We start from the raw sequence: 13,385 nt of genomic DNA on the forward strand, positions 1-13,385 counted from the left end.
TCTTCTACAAAGTGTTTTAGATCAGCATGCCTAAGGTCAGCTATTAACAAATAAATGCTTTAAAAAGATCTGGATCAATGTATGAGAAAAAACAAGAACAGGTATATAAGGTAAAAAAGGGTGAAAAATCTAGTGTGGTAAACACTTCTGAAACAAATATATACTGACATTTCTGTTGTATATATTTTACTTGTTCTATTTTGCATATTATGTGCAGGCCCCATATCACATATATGACAATCTTTTTTAAGGTCACTCCCCATAGCTTTTTCTTAAACAGACCATTTTTTGTAAAAGGCTGAATATTTTACAAATTTTTAACTATATCACATTCTCTTTTTCCCGCTTGACCATGTTACATATGCTAATTCTTTTCATTGTTGATTTCAGTATTTATTTGCTCAGAACAGCTAGTCAGCAACAATATACTGCATTCATCATTTGTCAGGAAAGGAGTACCCAATCGTTTAGTACACTAAACGTTTCCCACACAGCTTAATTAGTTGTTCACTGTAGTTCTGTGTCTTAACACTCTATGAGGATGATGTTATACCCTGACCATCTAGCTTATGTAGCAAATAATCTAAAAACCATAATAAATCAAAGACAAAGACACCAGTATAAAACAGACAAATGGAATAATACCTCAAATCTGTAAAAGTCTCTCCTTGGTAAAAGAAAAAGGAACTTGATATTTTCTTGTTTTGGTTCCATGCGTGTGCTTTCGGTGTCATACCTGTGAAACTGATACAGACAGTTTATTAAAACATAAGTATCAATGATTACTTACTTCATTTGCAGGGGTATAAAAACAGAAATGGCCAACCAAGCAAAATACAACTTTTACATCAAATACATTTTGATAATATTCCAGCACCTATTGTAATGGCTTTAAGTAAAATCAAAAGTATCTGCGAAATACAATGATATTGTCAGTGAATATTCCATAATCGAGTTGTATGTTGATAGGAGTTGTATATATGGTAGGAATTTTTATGGAGGTAGGAGTTGTATGTTGATAGGAGTTGTACATTGGAGTTGTATATATCTATAAGTGATATAGTTGTACATTGAAGTTGTAAATGAATAAGAGCTGTATTTAGAGAGGAGTTATATGTAGGTAGGAATTGTCGGTAGGTAGGAGTGACCCGATTTCGTCGGGTTACACTCAGGATTTTAGCCCTTCACCTGTTTTTATAACTTCACACGCAGAATGTGACATCTTATTGTCAGGACCATTTTAATTGACAGTAAAAAATCCCTGTTAAAATACAGTATCATATAGATTAACATGAATTAATTTTATAAGTTGTGTTGGTAACAAATCTTTTTATTTTTCAGCTTTAAATTTGGTATTGTGGATGAGGATCAGTTAGATCTGCTGGAAGGACAGTTCAATGAATGTAGAATGTACCTTTGACATCATTAAAATATTAAAGTTCTAATTAAATATCTACTTTTCTTATATTTATTGTGAAAAAAAGACGCCGCACGCTATGACCCCTTTTTTATTTTCAAAAGAGGGTCATCACCCTCTTTCAGTATATCGGGGGTTGGCAGGTATGAGGTAGGTGTTTAGGTGTTTGTAGGTAGGTAGTTGTATGTACCCAGTAGGTGTTGGTGACACATACCTGCCCTGGAGCTCTGAGCGGTGTGACGACGTCTTCTTGTAGGCAGACTGTACATGGTACGTACACCTGTCGCCATGTTGTCTGTAACATAAACATTCTTCTTACAAACACTCATCTTATTAGCAATATTTTAACACAAACAATGATCTTATTTACACACAGATACCGGGTAATAATATTTATAGTATTTAAGGACAGAAACTTGTATTTTTAATGCTCTAATCATGGAATTATGGAAAACACTATGATTTGCTAACTCTCCTGATTTTACAGCAAAATAAACCAAAGATAAAAATATATTTCCCCCCCAAAAAAAATTAATACAAGAAGTCAATATCTATGCAGCCATTCTTGAACGTCAGTGACACGGCATAACCTCACTTGCCCCAAGGCAGACGAGCTAATGATGTGGAAAGCATCAGTACAAACACTGTATCTTACTTGTTGATAAACTTGGTGCAGGGTTTGCCCGCCTTGCTGACCCCAGTACAGCGCCCCAGGTCCTTAGACTGGCCCATCACCAGCAGCTGTTGGGGATGGTTCACAGTAAATGCCAAGTCCTGTTGAACCTGTACAACAAAGCCATCACTTATTACTGACATGGAATCTAACCTTTCCAATCATTTTAGTTACAATATATCAATGTGAGGTACTAAATTGAACCCACATGGATTGGCTTACACAATGAAAATCTCACTGAATCTCATACTTGCCAGCTCTCCCAATTTTGGAGGGAGACTCGATTTCGGACCCTAAATTTGAGCATTTTCAACCAGTGAATTTGCTAAACTATTCCTATATTCTAACATCTAATGATTTCATCTGAAAGAACAGCTCAAAAGATGCCATTTAAAAGTGTTGTTTTTCCCTAGGGTGTACATACACACATTTTAGTTATGCTATTAATTCTGGGCATGCGTAATCTCCCCCAAGGAAATTTCAAAAAGTATGGAATCTGCAGATTAACCTGACCCCCCCCTCCCCCCCTTCTGATCATGGTAAAAGCTGAAGAAAGCAACCAGGATCCAGAGTCACCATGTGTAACATTTGAGTAGTAGTTTGTAACATTGTCTAATAATTAATTATACAAGAACCTGGGGCTATGCTCCATATCCTGATAGTTTTTTAATACAGCTGTAAAATGTCAGTTTAAACAGAGGGCCCACCATCTAATCTTCATCAGTTTTATGTAAACAGAGGGCCCACCATCTAATCTTCATCAGTTCTATGTAAACAGAGGGCCCACCATCTAATCTTCATCAGTTCTATGAAAACAGAGGGCCCACCATCTAATCTTCATCAGTTCTATGTAAGTTAGATTTAGTCTCTTCTTTTCTCTTGTCTGTTGGGTTGATAGTCATGTCAACAGTAGATGAATCTTGTGACATTTTTTTATAAAAGCTTTACACAACTGTGTTTGACTTGTCTTTCCAATTGATTATACGGTTGTTGTTTAATCTATTTACTAAAACAGCATGTGTAAAAGAAAGAACAAAATGTTAGCCATTTTTTTTTTCAAACAGACCCCAAATGGAATAAGCATAACTACAGATCATGGAGAACTGTATATAATATTTTAGAAAGATACATATACACTGTAGTTCTTGCTGAGATATAGTAATAACTTTTTTTTTTTTTCCAAATATTTTATTTCCCCAAGCCAAATATTATATATATATATATAATACTTATAAGTATATACAGATATATATAAATAAATTGATAACTATCAACTAGTATTAACTATTGACAGACAGACGGAGAAGACCATGGCGAAGGGTGATTTGAACAGCCAGCTATCTTATGATGGTGAGCTAATAACCGGAAGGGAGTAATATTAGTTTGTTATAATGTATTTTCATAAGCTATGATGCCTTGAAGCAGAACCCTAGGTGTCTGTACCTTCTCTGCTTTGTCCATGATGCTTGGATTTAGGATACCAGCCACCGTACCCACCGAGTTCTTCCAGTGCTGCTTGTATACCTCACCAAACAGGAAGAAACTGACGGTCTTATCACAGTCCTCCAGGTCACTCAGCTTCCAGATACAGTAAGTCTTACCCTGGAAAGCAACACAGGATCTATAAGTACAGTTCTGTTTAGATTATGTGCTACTTTGCAACTCCAACCTATGACCTGTCAAATATTTCAATATTAGGTTTAATCCTTTTGCCTCTAGGATTTGTTCAGGGGATATAACCATGGAATTTTATTTATAATTTTCGTAGAAGGAAAAGGCAGGAAACCCAAACATACATAAAAGTGATTTATTTTAAGAGTCCTATAAGGTCAAGCAGATTTTTCAATGAAATAACCCAGGCAACCAATTGCAATGTGCCTCATTTTTATCTTTCAAATTAATTATTGATGATCATAACTGTTCAAGTTTTCTTATGTGGAGCTCTTATTTAAAAAAAATTAATGAGGGTAATGCAATGGTATCTTTAAAGCCAAAATAAATATATGAATGTTTCAGGTAACATGACTGAAAAAATAGGGTAGGTCGGTAAAGATTTTCTTTTTTTAGAAATTACAAAAAATCACCAAACATAGTAATTATTCAGTCGAATTGTATTCATATTTTATTACATTATTAGGTTTTTTAAATAATAGTATTGGATTTAAATTTGGAAACCTGCCTATGAAATAGACAGGTGTCATAAAGATGCTTACGAATTTTGACGCATTCAATTGGGACATTTAAGTGCGTTTGAGCGAGATAGAGTTGGGGGTAATAACAAGGGCGGCCAGGGTACATGAAACATACATTATTTTGTTGCCTAAAATAGATCTTACCTTTGACAAATATACACACTTGGTGTTCTCAAAATATAATTTTTGTTTTGCAATTATTTTGTATTATGATGAATTGCCTAATCTACCTACCAAAATTAATGTAACTGACTGTTGATTGTGTACTGTTTACTTATAGCTGTTGATGGTCTGACCCGGAAAGAAAAAAAGAGTTGGATGTTTCTGGTTACCCTACCTATCCTAATTGTTTTTGCCTCCCCTTAACTTTTTTGGCAATTTTCAAGAAAGCATGGTTGAGGTCAAGATTACTCTCAAATATAAACCTTATGAAAACTGGAGAAAAAATAAATAATACAATTAGTTTAAATACCTATATTTCTGCCCTAATTTTCTCAGACATGTAACAGGAAATAAACATGGTTTTTCGTTTGGCCTTACTTACCAATACTATAATTATAACTACTACATATAGTTACTTCCAGCATCTGATGTCTGGGACTATGCCTTACATACCAAAACTAGTATTACAACTCTCGGTCTTACTGACCAATACTAGTATTACAACTATGAGTTACTTACAGCGGCTGATGTCCGGGACTCGGTCTTACTGACCAATACTAGTATTACAACTCTGAGTTACTTACAGCGGCTGACGTCCGGGGCTCGGTCTTACTGACCAATACTAGTATTACAACTCTGAGTTACTTACAGCGGCTGATGTCCGGGGCCCGTATTCATGAAACCATTCTCATGCTCAAGCATGGATTCTGTGCTTATACCTACTTTCTTGTAACCCGGTTAAATCTTGTCAAACGATCAAAATGTCAAATGTAAACATTTAAAACAGTTTTCAGCTTTAAGTCTCTTCAATGTTTTTCGAAATCATTGAAAAAAACATATGAATTTATAACTAAATCAAGAAATTTGGCTTGAGCACAAATTCCTTACTTGAGCACGAGAACAGTTTCATGAATATGGGCCCGGGACTCGGTCTTAATGACCAATTCTAGTATTACAACTCCGGGTTACTTACAGCAGCTGACGTCCGGGACCCGGTCTTACAGACCAATACTAGTATTACAACTCTAGAGTAACTTACAGAGGCTGACGTCCGGGACTCAGTCTTACTGATCAATACTAGTATTACAACTCTGAGTTACTTACAGAGGCTGACGTCCGGGACTCAGTCTTACAGACCAATACTAGTATTACAACTCTAGAGTAACTTACAGCAGCTGATGTCCGGGACTCAGTCTTACTGATCAATACTAGTATTACAACTCTAGAGTAACTTACAGCGGCTGACGTCCGGGACTCAGTCTTACTGACCACCACTGCTATGGTTACCCAGTTTCCCTGTAGTTTAGAAGTACCAACTTGAGTGGCTATCCGTGACACTTTGACCAGGTTGCGGTCAGCCATTTTGTACTTCATATCTGTAGACGACACTTTTGGATTTCTGTGAAGTAGTAAGTTATTCCAAGTTATCAGTAAAGTGGAAATTTTATCATTCACCAGTGTAATTATAACATCACAAGAAAAACTAAAGAAAGATGTCACATACCTGTCAGTTTGAGGTTGCCATCTTCGGTGTTTTTTAAAATTTAATTTTACTTTTCTGGTTTTCTTTTTTTTTCACTACAGAGCCAGGACTTAAGCGAACTAACTCATTACATATTACACTTACATCAAACGTATACCCGAGGATGGATCTGTAACAGAGGGCACGTCATTCTCCTTACTGGACTTCGTAACTGGTGTGCCAATCTTACTGGTCACTTCCGGCTGTTGATGACTGCGATCTTTCCCTGAAAACAACAGTAATGTTTGAAACTCTACAATTCAATTTTTATCAAACAAAGTCACATAAAAACAATGAATAACTTCTTATCAAATACTAAGTATCATTAATGAAACCTGTTTAAACTGAACATCTAAGATGCCAACATTTCAGTTTGGAATAGACAGGTTTTCAAATTATGCAGGTTTATTTAGCATGTAATGTAAACAGTAGCGTTGGGAATCGCTTGTAAATTCCTAATCAATCATCACTTCCAATCAGTGACTGATGATCGACTAATGATCGATCAAATTGAACTTAAATTCAGAAATTTAAGTTTATATTCACTTTCCGAAATCTACTTTCACTTTCGTTAACAGGGAAACCCCGCCGTTAGAGAATTTCGCTAATAACACACAACATTCATACAAAAAACAACGAGTTTGTTGACAGAACCTTATAATTATTGAAAATTTGTATTTTGAAATGAAATTGATTATGTTTGCAATATCAATTATGCTGCCACAGCTGCATCTAGTATTCAGAAATGCCACGATGGATTGGTATTCACCTGATGACACCCCTTCAAACTTAACATTTTATTTGTGAGATAGCCCACACATTCGACAAAGCGTTTTATTTATATCCAGCTAAGGACAAACAATACCTCCTAAATGTTTAAATCAGTAGCGTTTAATCTCCGGAATGTCCTGGTTTGCCATATTGCCATGCACTGACTGAGCCATGCAGCATTTCTATTCAAATGCAAGTTCTGATTGGTTGTCGGGTGGACCGGCTAGCTAGTCAGCATCGTCGCTGTGTGAGATGTTCGGTCAAGTTATTTTTTGCCCAAGAACGAACAACTCGCTGTTGGTGGTAATAACAGTAGGCCTATTCAAATTTATTTTTTGTTAATACGTAAATTAGTCAAGCTATAATCGATCATGGAAAACAAGGATTGATTAATCGATTTTCAGAAACAAACAACCAGACGAAGACTAAATTGATTAATCGGAACAACACTAGTAAACAGTGAGAAAAAAATGTGCTGAGAATATTTCAACGGTACCTTTCATTATGATATTACTGCTTGCTTTGGACTTAACTTTGATAAAGGCTAGCATAAACACTGTTTGGGAAAGGAGAAATGGAGTTTTCACAATCTTTTTGAGTATAACTATGACAGGGAAAGTGGATGGTGTTCCCCCCAATCTTCATTGGTAGTGTCAGCAAAACTGCAGCTCCAATGATGTCCAGCATACTGGACTGTGGTAGGGTACTCGTACAATCTTGTTTATAACTGTTAAAAGATTTCTATAGGAACACAGACAGCCAAAGGGGAGCAACTCTTCCTACTTACAAGACGTCTTAGCTGCTCTTTTCCTCAGTTCTTCAACGTCCTGTTTTGAGGCATTGGACACCCGACCTTTCTCACCATGATGCAGGAGTTTTCTCAGCTCATTTCCTTCAACGCTTAATCTACCTTTCTCTTCTACAACATAAAACCATAATTTAACAAAAGAAAATCAAACTTCTGTTGATGCAGTTCTATTAAACTTTCATCACAAAATGTTTCATCAAAAACCATTATTTCCCAAATTCTACAACATGGTGTACCAATAAAACATTGCTGATTTTGTCAGTTATAGCACAGACCAGACCACTCGGGTACAAACACATCTGTAAAATGCATCTCCATTAAAACATCAGAATTCAAAGAGCAAGTTTCAATTAACATTGTACGAGAATTTGTAAAGAGGACAAAAAATGCTCAAAACATTACACAAAATATGCGTTGGGTCCATGCCCACATAATCACAAAATATCTTTGTTTTAAATTAGTACTCAATGGGGGATATGCTTTAGCACAGAAATCTTGGTCAAAGTCCAAAGTTTATGACAGCACTGGAGTGTCTTGTGCATATTATTATCGGGGATATACAAGTTAAAACTGATTATAAGTTGGAACATATAATCACCTCCATCGAGCCCTTCCCAGTCACTATCACTATCGTCCCCGAACAGTGATTTCTCTTGCTCCTTCCTTTTGAGCGCCTCTGATAATTTAATCGTATCTGATGGAGACTTCACTTTCACATGGACAGGAGGTGTTTTCTTCTCCTCGGTAGGAGATTTTTCTGACTCGCCAAAAAAAGGGTTGTGTTCCTGCTCTGAAGATTCTACAAAAGGTTTCAAATGTTTTATGACCATCACTCTAAATAAAATCCAGAAGAATGTTATATCTACTCCTGAATAGTAAATTTCAACACAGCAACGATACACAAGCAGTATTTTTCATCTTTTAATGAAAGGAAAGTCAATTTGTTTCCCATTGTGTTATTACAATCTATGACAATTATAAGTCTTATCCAATTTTCTGGAAAAATATATATATATGAATTTTTATATTACAGTATTTGGGAATGACAAACTCACCAAAACAAATCACTGTACCCCATGTATTTGATTACATCTTGTAGCCCTAAAAATATCAGACAGACACTGTTATGGTATATCTAGTCAAGTAAGGCTGATAAGAAATGTACCTTTCTTTGATGTTTGTTTCGGTTTAGAGGTATTAGATGATGAAGATATCTTGGCAGCCTTATGTTGTGGTGATCGGGTGGACTTGATTTCTTTCGAACCATGTTTTTCTTTTAGTTGAGATATAGGAGACTTCCTTGCTAAAATGTTTGTAGAACTCGACCTGGATACTTTATTACCAGGACTATCTCTTGTATGAATTGTAGACGACTTTCCAGGAACACTGCTTGTAAGACTTTGCTTCGTTTTGGGCAGATTGGGTACTGATTTGGCATTTGGAGTTACTTCCCCTTGACTACTCGGTGACTGTTGTTGCAATAACAATTTCTGCATTTGTTCCATCTGTTTTTGCATCATCAATATTTGATCTGAAAGAAAAAGAAAAAAAAATCTACACATGCAGAATCTAATTGAAGGAATACAGCAAATCATATTTTATGTTTGCCTGTTTACACTATATCATCACACCCGAAGAATAATTACACAAACAAACATTACATTTTCTTATTGAAAAGATGATAACATATCTTACTCTGTAAGGCATTCATGTTTTCAGCGGACTGCACGGGAGATGTTGGGTTGACAGCCACATTCTCCTGTACATTTGTTTGGCTTCCATTGGTGTCCTTTGATGATTCAACGTCACCTAGTACAGAAATAAATCATGTCAATTGATGCTGAATAAAGTGCTTTGCCAGGCAAAATGTATCTCCCACCCACAAAAGGAAAACTCTATTGTAGAAAGGTGATTGGAAGCAATGGCTACATATTATGCATTATAAACCACATTAGATCTTTTGATGGTGCTCTCTTGAAAACTTAAGACCTATTAGGAGGGGATGTTTTAAAATGTTTTACTAGGCCGGACAGATATATTAGAATGACCAGTTCAGCAAGCATTCAATTGTTATGTAAAATGTCCACATACAGGACAGCATAAATATACTCTATTGGTTAAGAACATTGCTACAACTTTGTCCTTTAAGTGTATTTTATACCACAATTTGTATTGTGTAGCATCGTCACCTTTTGCAGTACAGGGTTTTCCACTTTCTTGGGCATCTTCATCACTGTCGGAATCTTCTAGAAAAGCTGCCAATGTTGCTATGTCAGATTCATCATTAGAATCTGTTGGTCATGAACAAAAATATTTGAAAGTAAAGTTCATGAAATAATTTTACCGTAACCGTTTTTCTTAAAGTTATATATTTTCATTTTTAGGCTACATGCAAAAGTAGAAATATTCAATTTTTCATTTTCTGATACTCATTACTGGGAAATCAAACAAACTTCAAAAAGTCTAGTATAGGTTGAATGGATATCTACAATGGACTTCTTACCTTGATTTTTGTCTGATTTATTTGTCTCCTGTTGAATCTCCTCGTCATCAGAATCATCCTCAAGCAACGCTGTTAATGTTTCAATATCCAAATCCTCATCTGGAAAGAAATGAATCTGTGAATTAAGTAACAGCATAATGCAATTCAATGTATCACTATCACTATAATTGCAATGCACAGAAATTTATCTACAGTTGTTAATCCAGGTGTCACTAATCTGCCAGGTTTTTTCCACAACCAAGCCTGTGTTTTAAACAGATACATGTATACATGTATCTCCACACTATTTGCCAATGTTTTGGAGACAAATTCATCCTTCCTTTACCTAGCCAGTGTTTTATTGGACATATTCATCCTTCCATTACCTAGCCAGTGTTTAATGGGATATATTCATCCTTCCATTACCTAGTCAGTGTTTAATGAGATCGATTCATCCTTCCATTACCTAGCCAGTGTTTTAATGGGATAGATTCATCCTTCCATTACCTAGCCAGTGTTTAATGGGATAGATTCATCCTTCCATTACCTAGTCAGTGTTTTATGAGACATATTCATCCTTCCATTACCTAGCCAGTGTTTAATGGGATAGCCAGTGTTTTATGAGACATATTCATCCTTTTATTTCCTAGCCAGTGTTTTATGAGACAGATTCATCCTTCCATTACCTAGTCAGTGTTTTGATGGGAGATTCATCCTTACATTACCTAGCCAGTGTTTTAATGGGATAGATTCATCCTTCCATTACATAGCCAGTGTTTTATGGGACAAATGCATCCAGATTTGTCCTGATTTATTGAAAATTGCCCTGGTAATCCTAATGTTTTACTAGCTAACCAAATTTCTTCAATGATGCTCCAAACAATGAAATAGATCACCTTCAATTGCCCATGCTTATAACCAGTTATACACCATGTCTTTATCAAATTTGTATACAAACCTGCCATTGCTCTAAGCACAAGGTTTTGTCTGGCTAGTATGGAGGAAGCCTGGTTCTTGCTTGTAGTTTCTATTGCTTTTGTCTGGATCACAAACTCATATTCAACTGAAACAAAAAATTGAAGTTGTTAGCAGTATGCATGTGCTCATAGCTTTTTAAGAAAAACTTAAAGGCAAATAGTGTAATTTTCTCCTAAATGTCTTCAAAAAATTCCAAATTTTAAAGATTTCCCCCCCCCCCCCCCCCCGTTTNATTCATTAACAATGCAACATCTAACATCTAAAATAAAATAATATTTCATATATAACAAGCAGACAATTAATTTTACAATCTCAAGCATGCATTGGTGAAAGCTAGGGCCCTTGTCTGACATTATTGTATCACCGGAGGACATGTTTTTGTGAGCACTTATATATGTTCTGACATTTTATATATGTTCTGACATTTTTCACATTTCTCGGTGCACACTGCAAGTTTGTTCCAATTCAATTCAATTTCATTCGGTAAAAAGGTACAAGTGTTGACATCATTGTTTTTGGGATAGTAAAAATAAACACCTAGTTGACTCTATACATGCAGAAAATAAGTTGTTTTTCCAGTTGTCATTGTGAAGGAAATATATAATTGCCAACTAACTGTCAAAGTAAAATGAAAGACTCAACATGTTGGAGTTCAATTTTGCTCTAATTTGTTTAATCGCCAATTACGCGATAAGGGTTCAGTAACTGAACACACTACGTACTCCTTACTATAACTAGTTGAACTGGTGTCAGGTCATTTCACCCTAAATCCAGTTTGCCCATGGTGGTTTTATGTTGTTTTGCCCTAAAGATACATTTTAGTCCAGTTTAGCTGTGTGGCTAATAGTCTTATTTAATTTTTTCTATGTCTCCCTTATTTTTTTTTGTCGTAATTAATAATATTTGTACAGGGGTTGACAAGATATGCAGATTCAATTATAGTGTTATTCCGATTAATCAATTTAATCGATGATCAGTAATTTTATGTCCGACTATGATTAATTGATCATGATTTTCTATGATCGATCATGCTTCACTTACAGCATGAAAACTTTCAACTTCATAACAAGTTATTGAGATCAGAAGTTGAAGAGAATACTCCATATTTTACCCAATTTGATGACTTCTCCTCTTTTCATTTCATTTAATGATCGATCATTAATCAATCATTTGGAGAAAAGAGATGATTGATCAGAGATTTTGTAGATTTTGAAGTGATTCCCAACACTACTGTATAGTTAAGGGGCTCGGTTTCGAGGTACTTTCGGTAAATTATAAACCTATACACACCAGTAATAATTTTTATTCGGTGTTTATACACATTCTAAAACCTTATAAAAATTGAGGGTACCGAAGTTTTAGAATGTGTAAAAAGTGTTGCTGTTATTTACTGATGTGTAAAGATTTAATATTAACCGAAAGTATCCCGAAACCTAATTCCTGTAGGAACTCTATCTAAATCAGAGATTTATAACGATATATCTATCGTTATAAATCTCCGATTTAGATCGTCACACGAAACCGAGCCCCTGTGTATACACCTAGCTGCATGAAATTCTTTCGGCAACACAGATAAGTCATATTATTTTCTGTATCACGAATATAGAAGATGATACGGGTGACCTGATATTAATTGAATAAACCAAGTACTTGGAAACAACAAAAAATTACAGCAATCGCGACCATTGCAGCATCATAAAATCTTACATTTAGAAAACGATTCCCATCTCCTTTTGGTGTTGTTGACATTCGTTCTTGGCGCCAAAGTTTTTGTGCTCTCATTATTTTCGTATCTTTCTAAAATATTTTTTAATCTTTAACCGTTAAAGTGCATCAAACATTCAATAGTCATGATTGTTTCGACTTTTGATTGTTAACGTTATATTTGAGAAATCAGGTGACAAACATTTAATTATACGAAACTGTGCATATCCAATGTGGTTCGTGCAGACGCCATATTTGCTGAAATTTGTAAACAAACTGAAACGTTTTTATCATCGTGTTTTGTTTGATGCCAGACTATAACATCCAGAATGTGAGGTAAAATGTTGCACTTCTTGTACTTATTTAAATTGGGTGAATGTCTATGTGCTTTTGTATAACAATCGATGCGACTGGTACGGTGTTCTCCACTACAGTAAACTTATAACCGACCAAATTTTGCACGTAACTTTCAGTTTCAAGTGTAACGGTTTCCCAGACCAACCAACAGTAGTTTATCTCTATACCATACTGTTGTATTATAACATCTATTTATTTTGGAACATTTTCACTTGATATCATATGTGTCATAATATGTGTCATAGAAAAGTAAAGCTGTTTAGCAAGCAAAGTTCCCTGTCTCATAACCCCCCCCCCCCCCCCCCCCCCCCCCCCCCAC

At 35.4% G+C, this 13,385-nt stretch overlaps 2 protein-coding genes across 2 annotated transcripts in view; one reads left to right on the forward strand and one right to left on the reverse strand.

Moving 5' to 3' along the window:
- The window catches only part of LOC110442134 (protein MCM10 homolog), a 28,867-nt gene extending 16,096 nt beyond the window's left edge, over nucleotides 1-12,771 (reverse strand). Inside the window, exons 1-14 of the mRNA XM_021485598.1 lie at nucleotides 12,713-12,771; nucleotides 10,986-11,090; nucleotides 10,049-10,147; nucleotides 9,735-9,836; nucleotides 9,241-9,354; nucleotides 8,711-9,076; nucleotides 8,144-8,344; nucleotides 7,525-7,656; nucleotides 6,072-6,192; nucleotides 5,681-5,843; nucleotides 3,534-3,692; nucleotides 2,073-2,200; nucleotides 1,632-1,712; nucleotides 646-744 (exon numbers count right to left, since the gene is read on the reverse strand). Coding sequence (XP_021341273.1) covers nucleotides 646-744; nucleotides 1,632-1,712; nucleotides 2,073-2,200; nucleotides 3,534-3,692; nucleotides 5,681-5,843; nucleotides 6,072-6,192; nucleotides 7,525-7,656; nucleotides 8,144-8,344; nucleotides 8,711-9,076; nucleotides 9,241-9,354; nucleotides 9,735-9,836; nucleotides 10,049-10,147; nucleotides 10,986-10,992 — 1,772 coding nt within the window. The 5' untranslated portion in view covers nucleotides 10,993-11,090; nucleotides 12,713-12,771. The remainder of the gene's footprint in view (nucleotides 1-645; nucleotides 745-1,631; nucleotides 1,713-2,072; nucleotides 2,201-3,533; nucleotides 3,693-5,680; nucleotides 5,844-6,071; nucleotides 6,193-7,524; nucleotides 7,657-8,143; nucleotides 8,345-8,710; nucleotides 9,077-9,240; nucleotides 9,355-9,734; nucleotides 9,837-10,048; nucleotides 10,148-10,985; nucleotides 11,091-12,712) is intronic.
- A 166-nt stretch (nucleotides 12,772-12,937) lies between these two features.
- Nucleotides 12,938-13,385, forward strand: part of LOC110442124 (regulator of nonsense transcripts 2-like) — a 37,356-nt gene continuing 36,908 nt past the window's right edge. The window contains exon 1 of the mRNA XM_021485583.1: nucleotides 12,938-13,045. The gene's annotated coding sequence lies outside the window, so the exon portion shown is untranslated. The remainder of the gene's footprint in view (nucleotides 13,046-13,385) is intronic.

Source organism: Mizuhopecten yessoensis, unplaced genomic scaffold (assembly GCF_002113885.1).
Source record: "Mizuhopecten yessoensis strain PY_sf001 unplaced genomic scaffold, ASM211388v2 scaffold716215, whole genome shotgun sequence".
Lineage (NCBI taxonomy): Eukaryota > Metazoa > Mollusca > Bivalvia > Pectinida > Pectinidae > Mizuhopecten > Mizuhopecten yessoensis.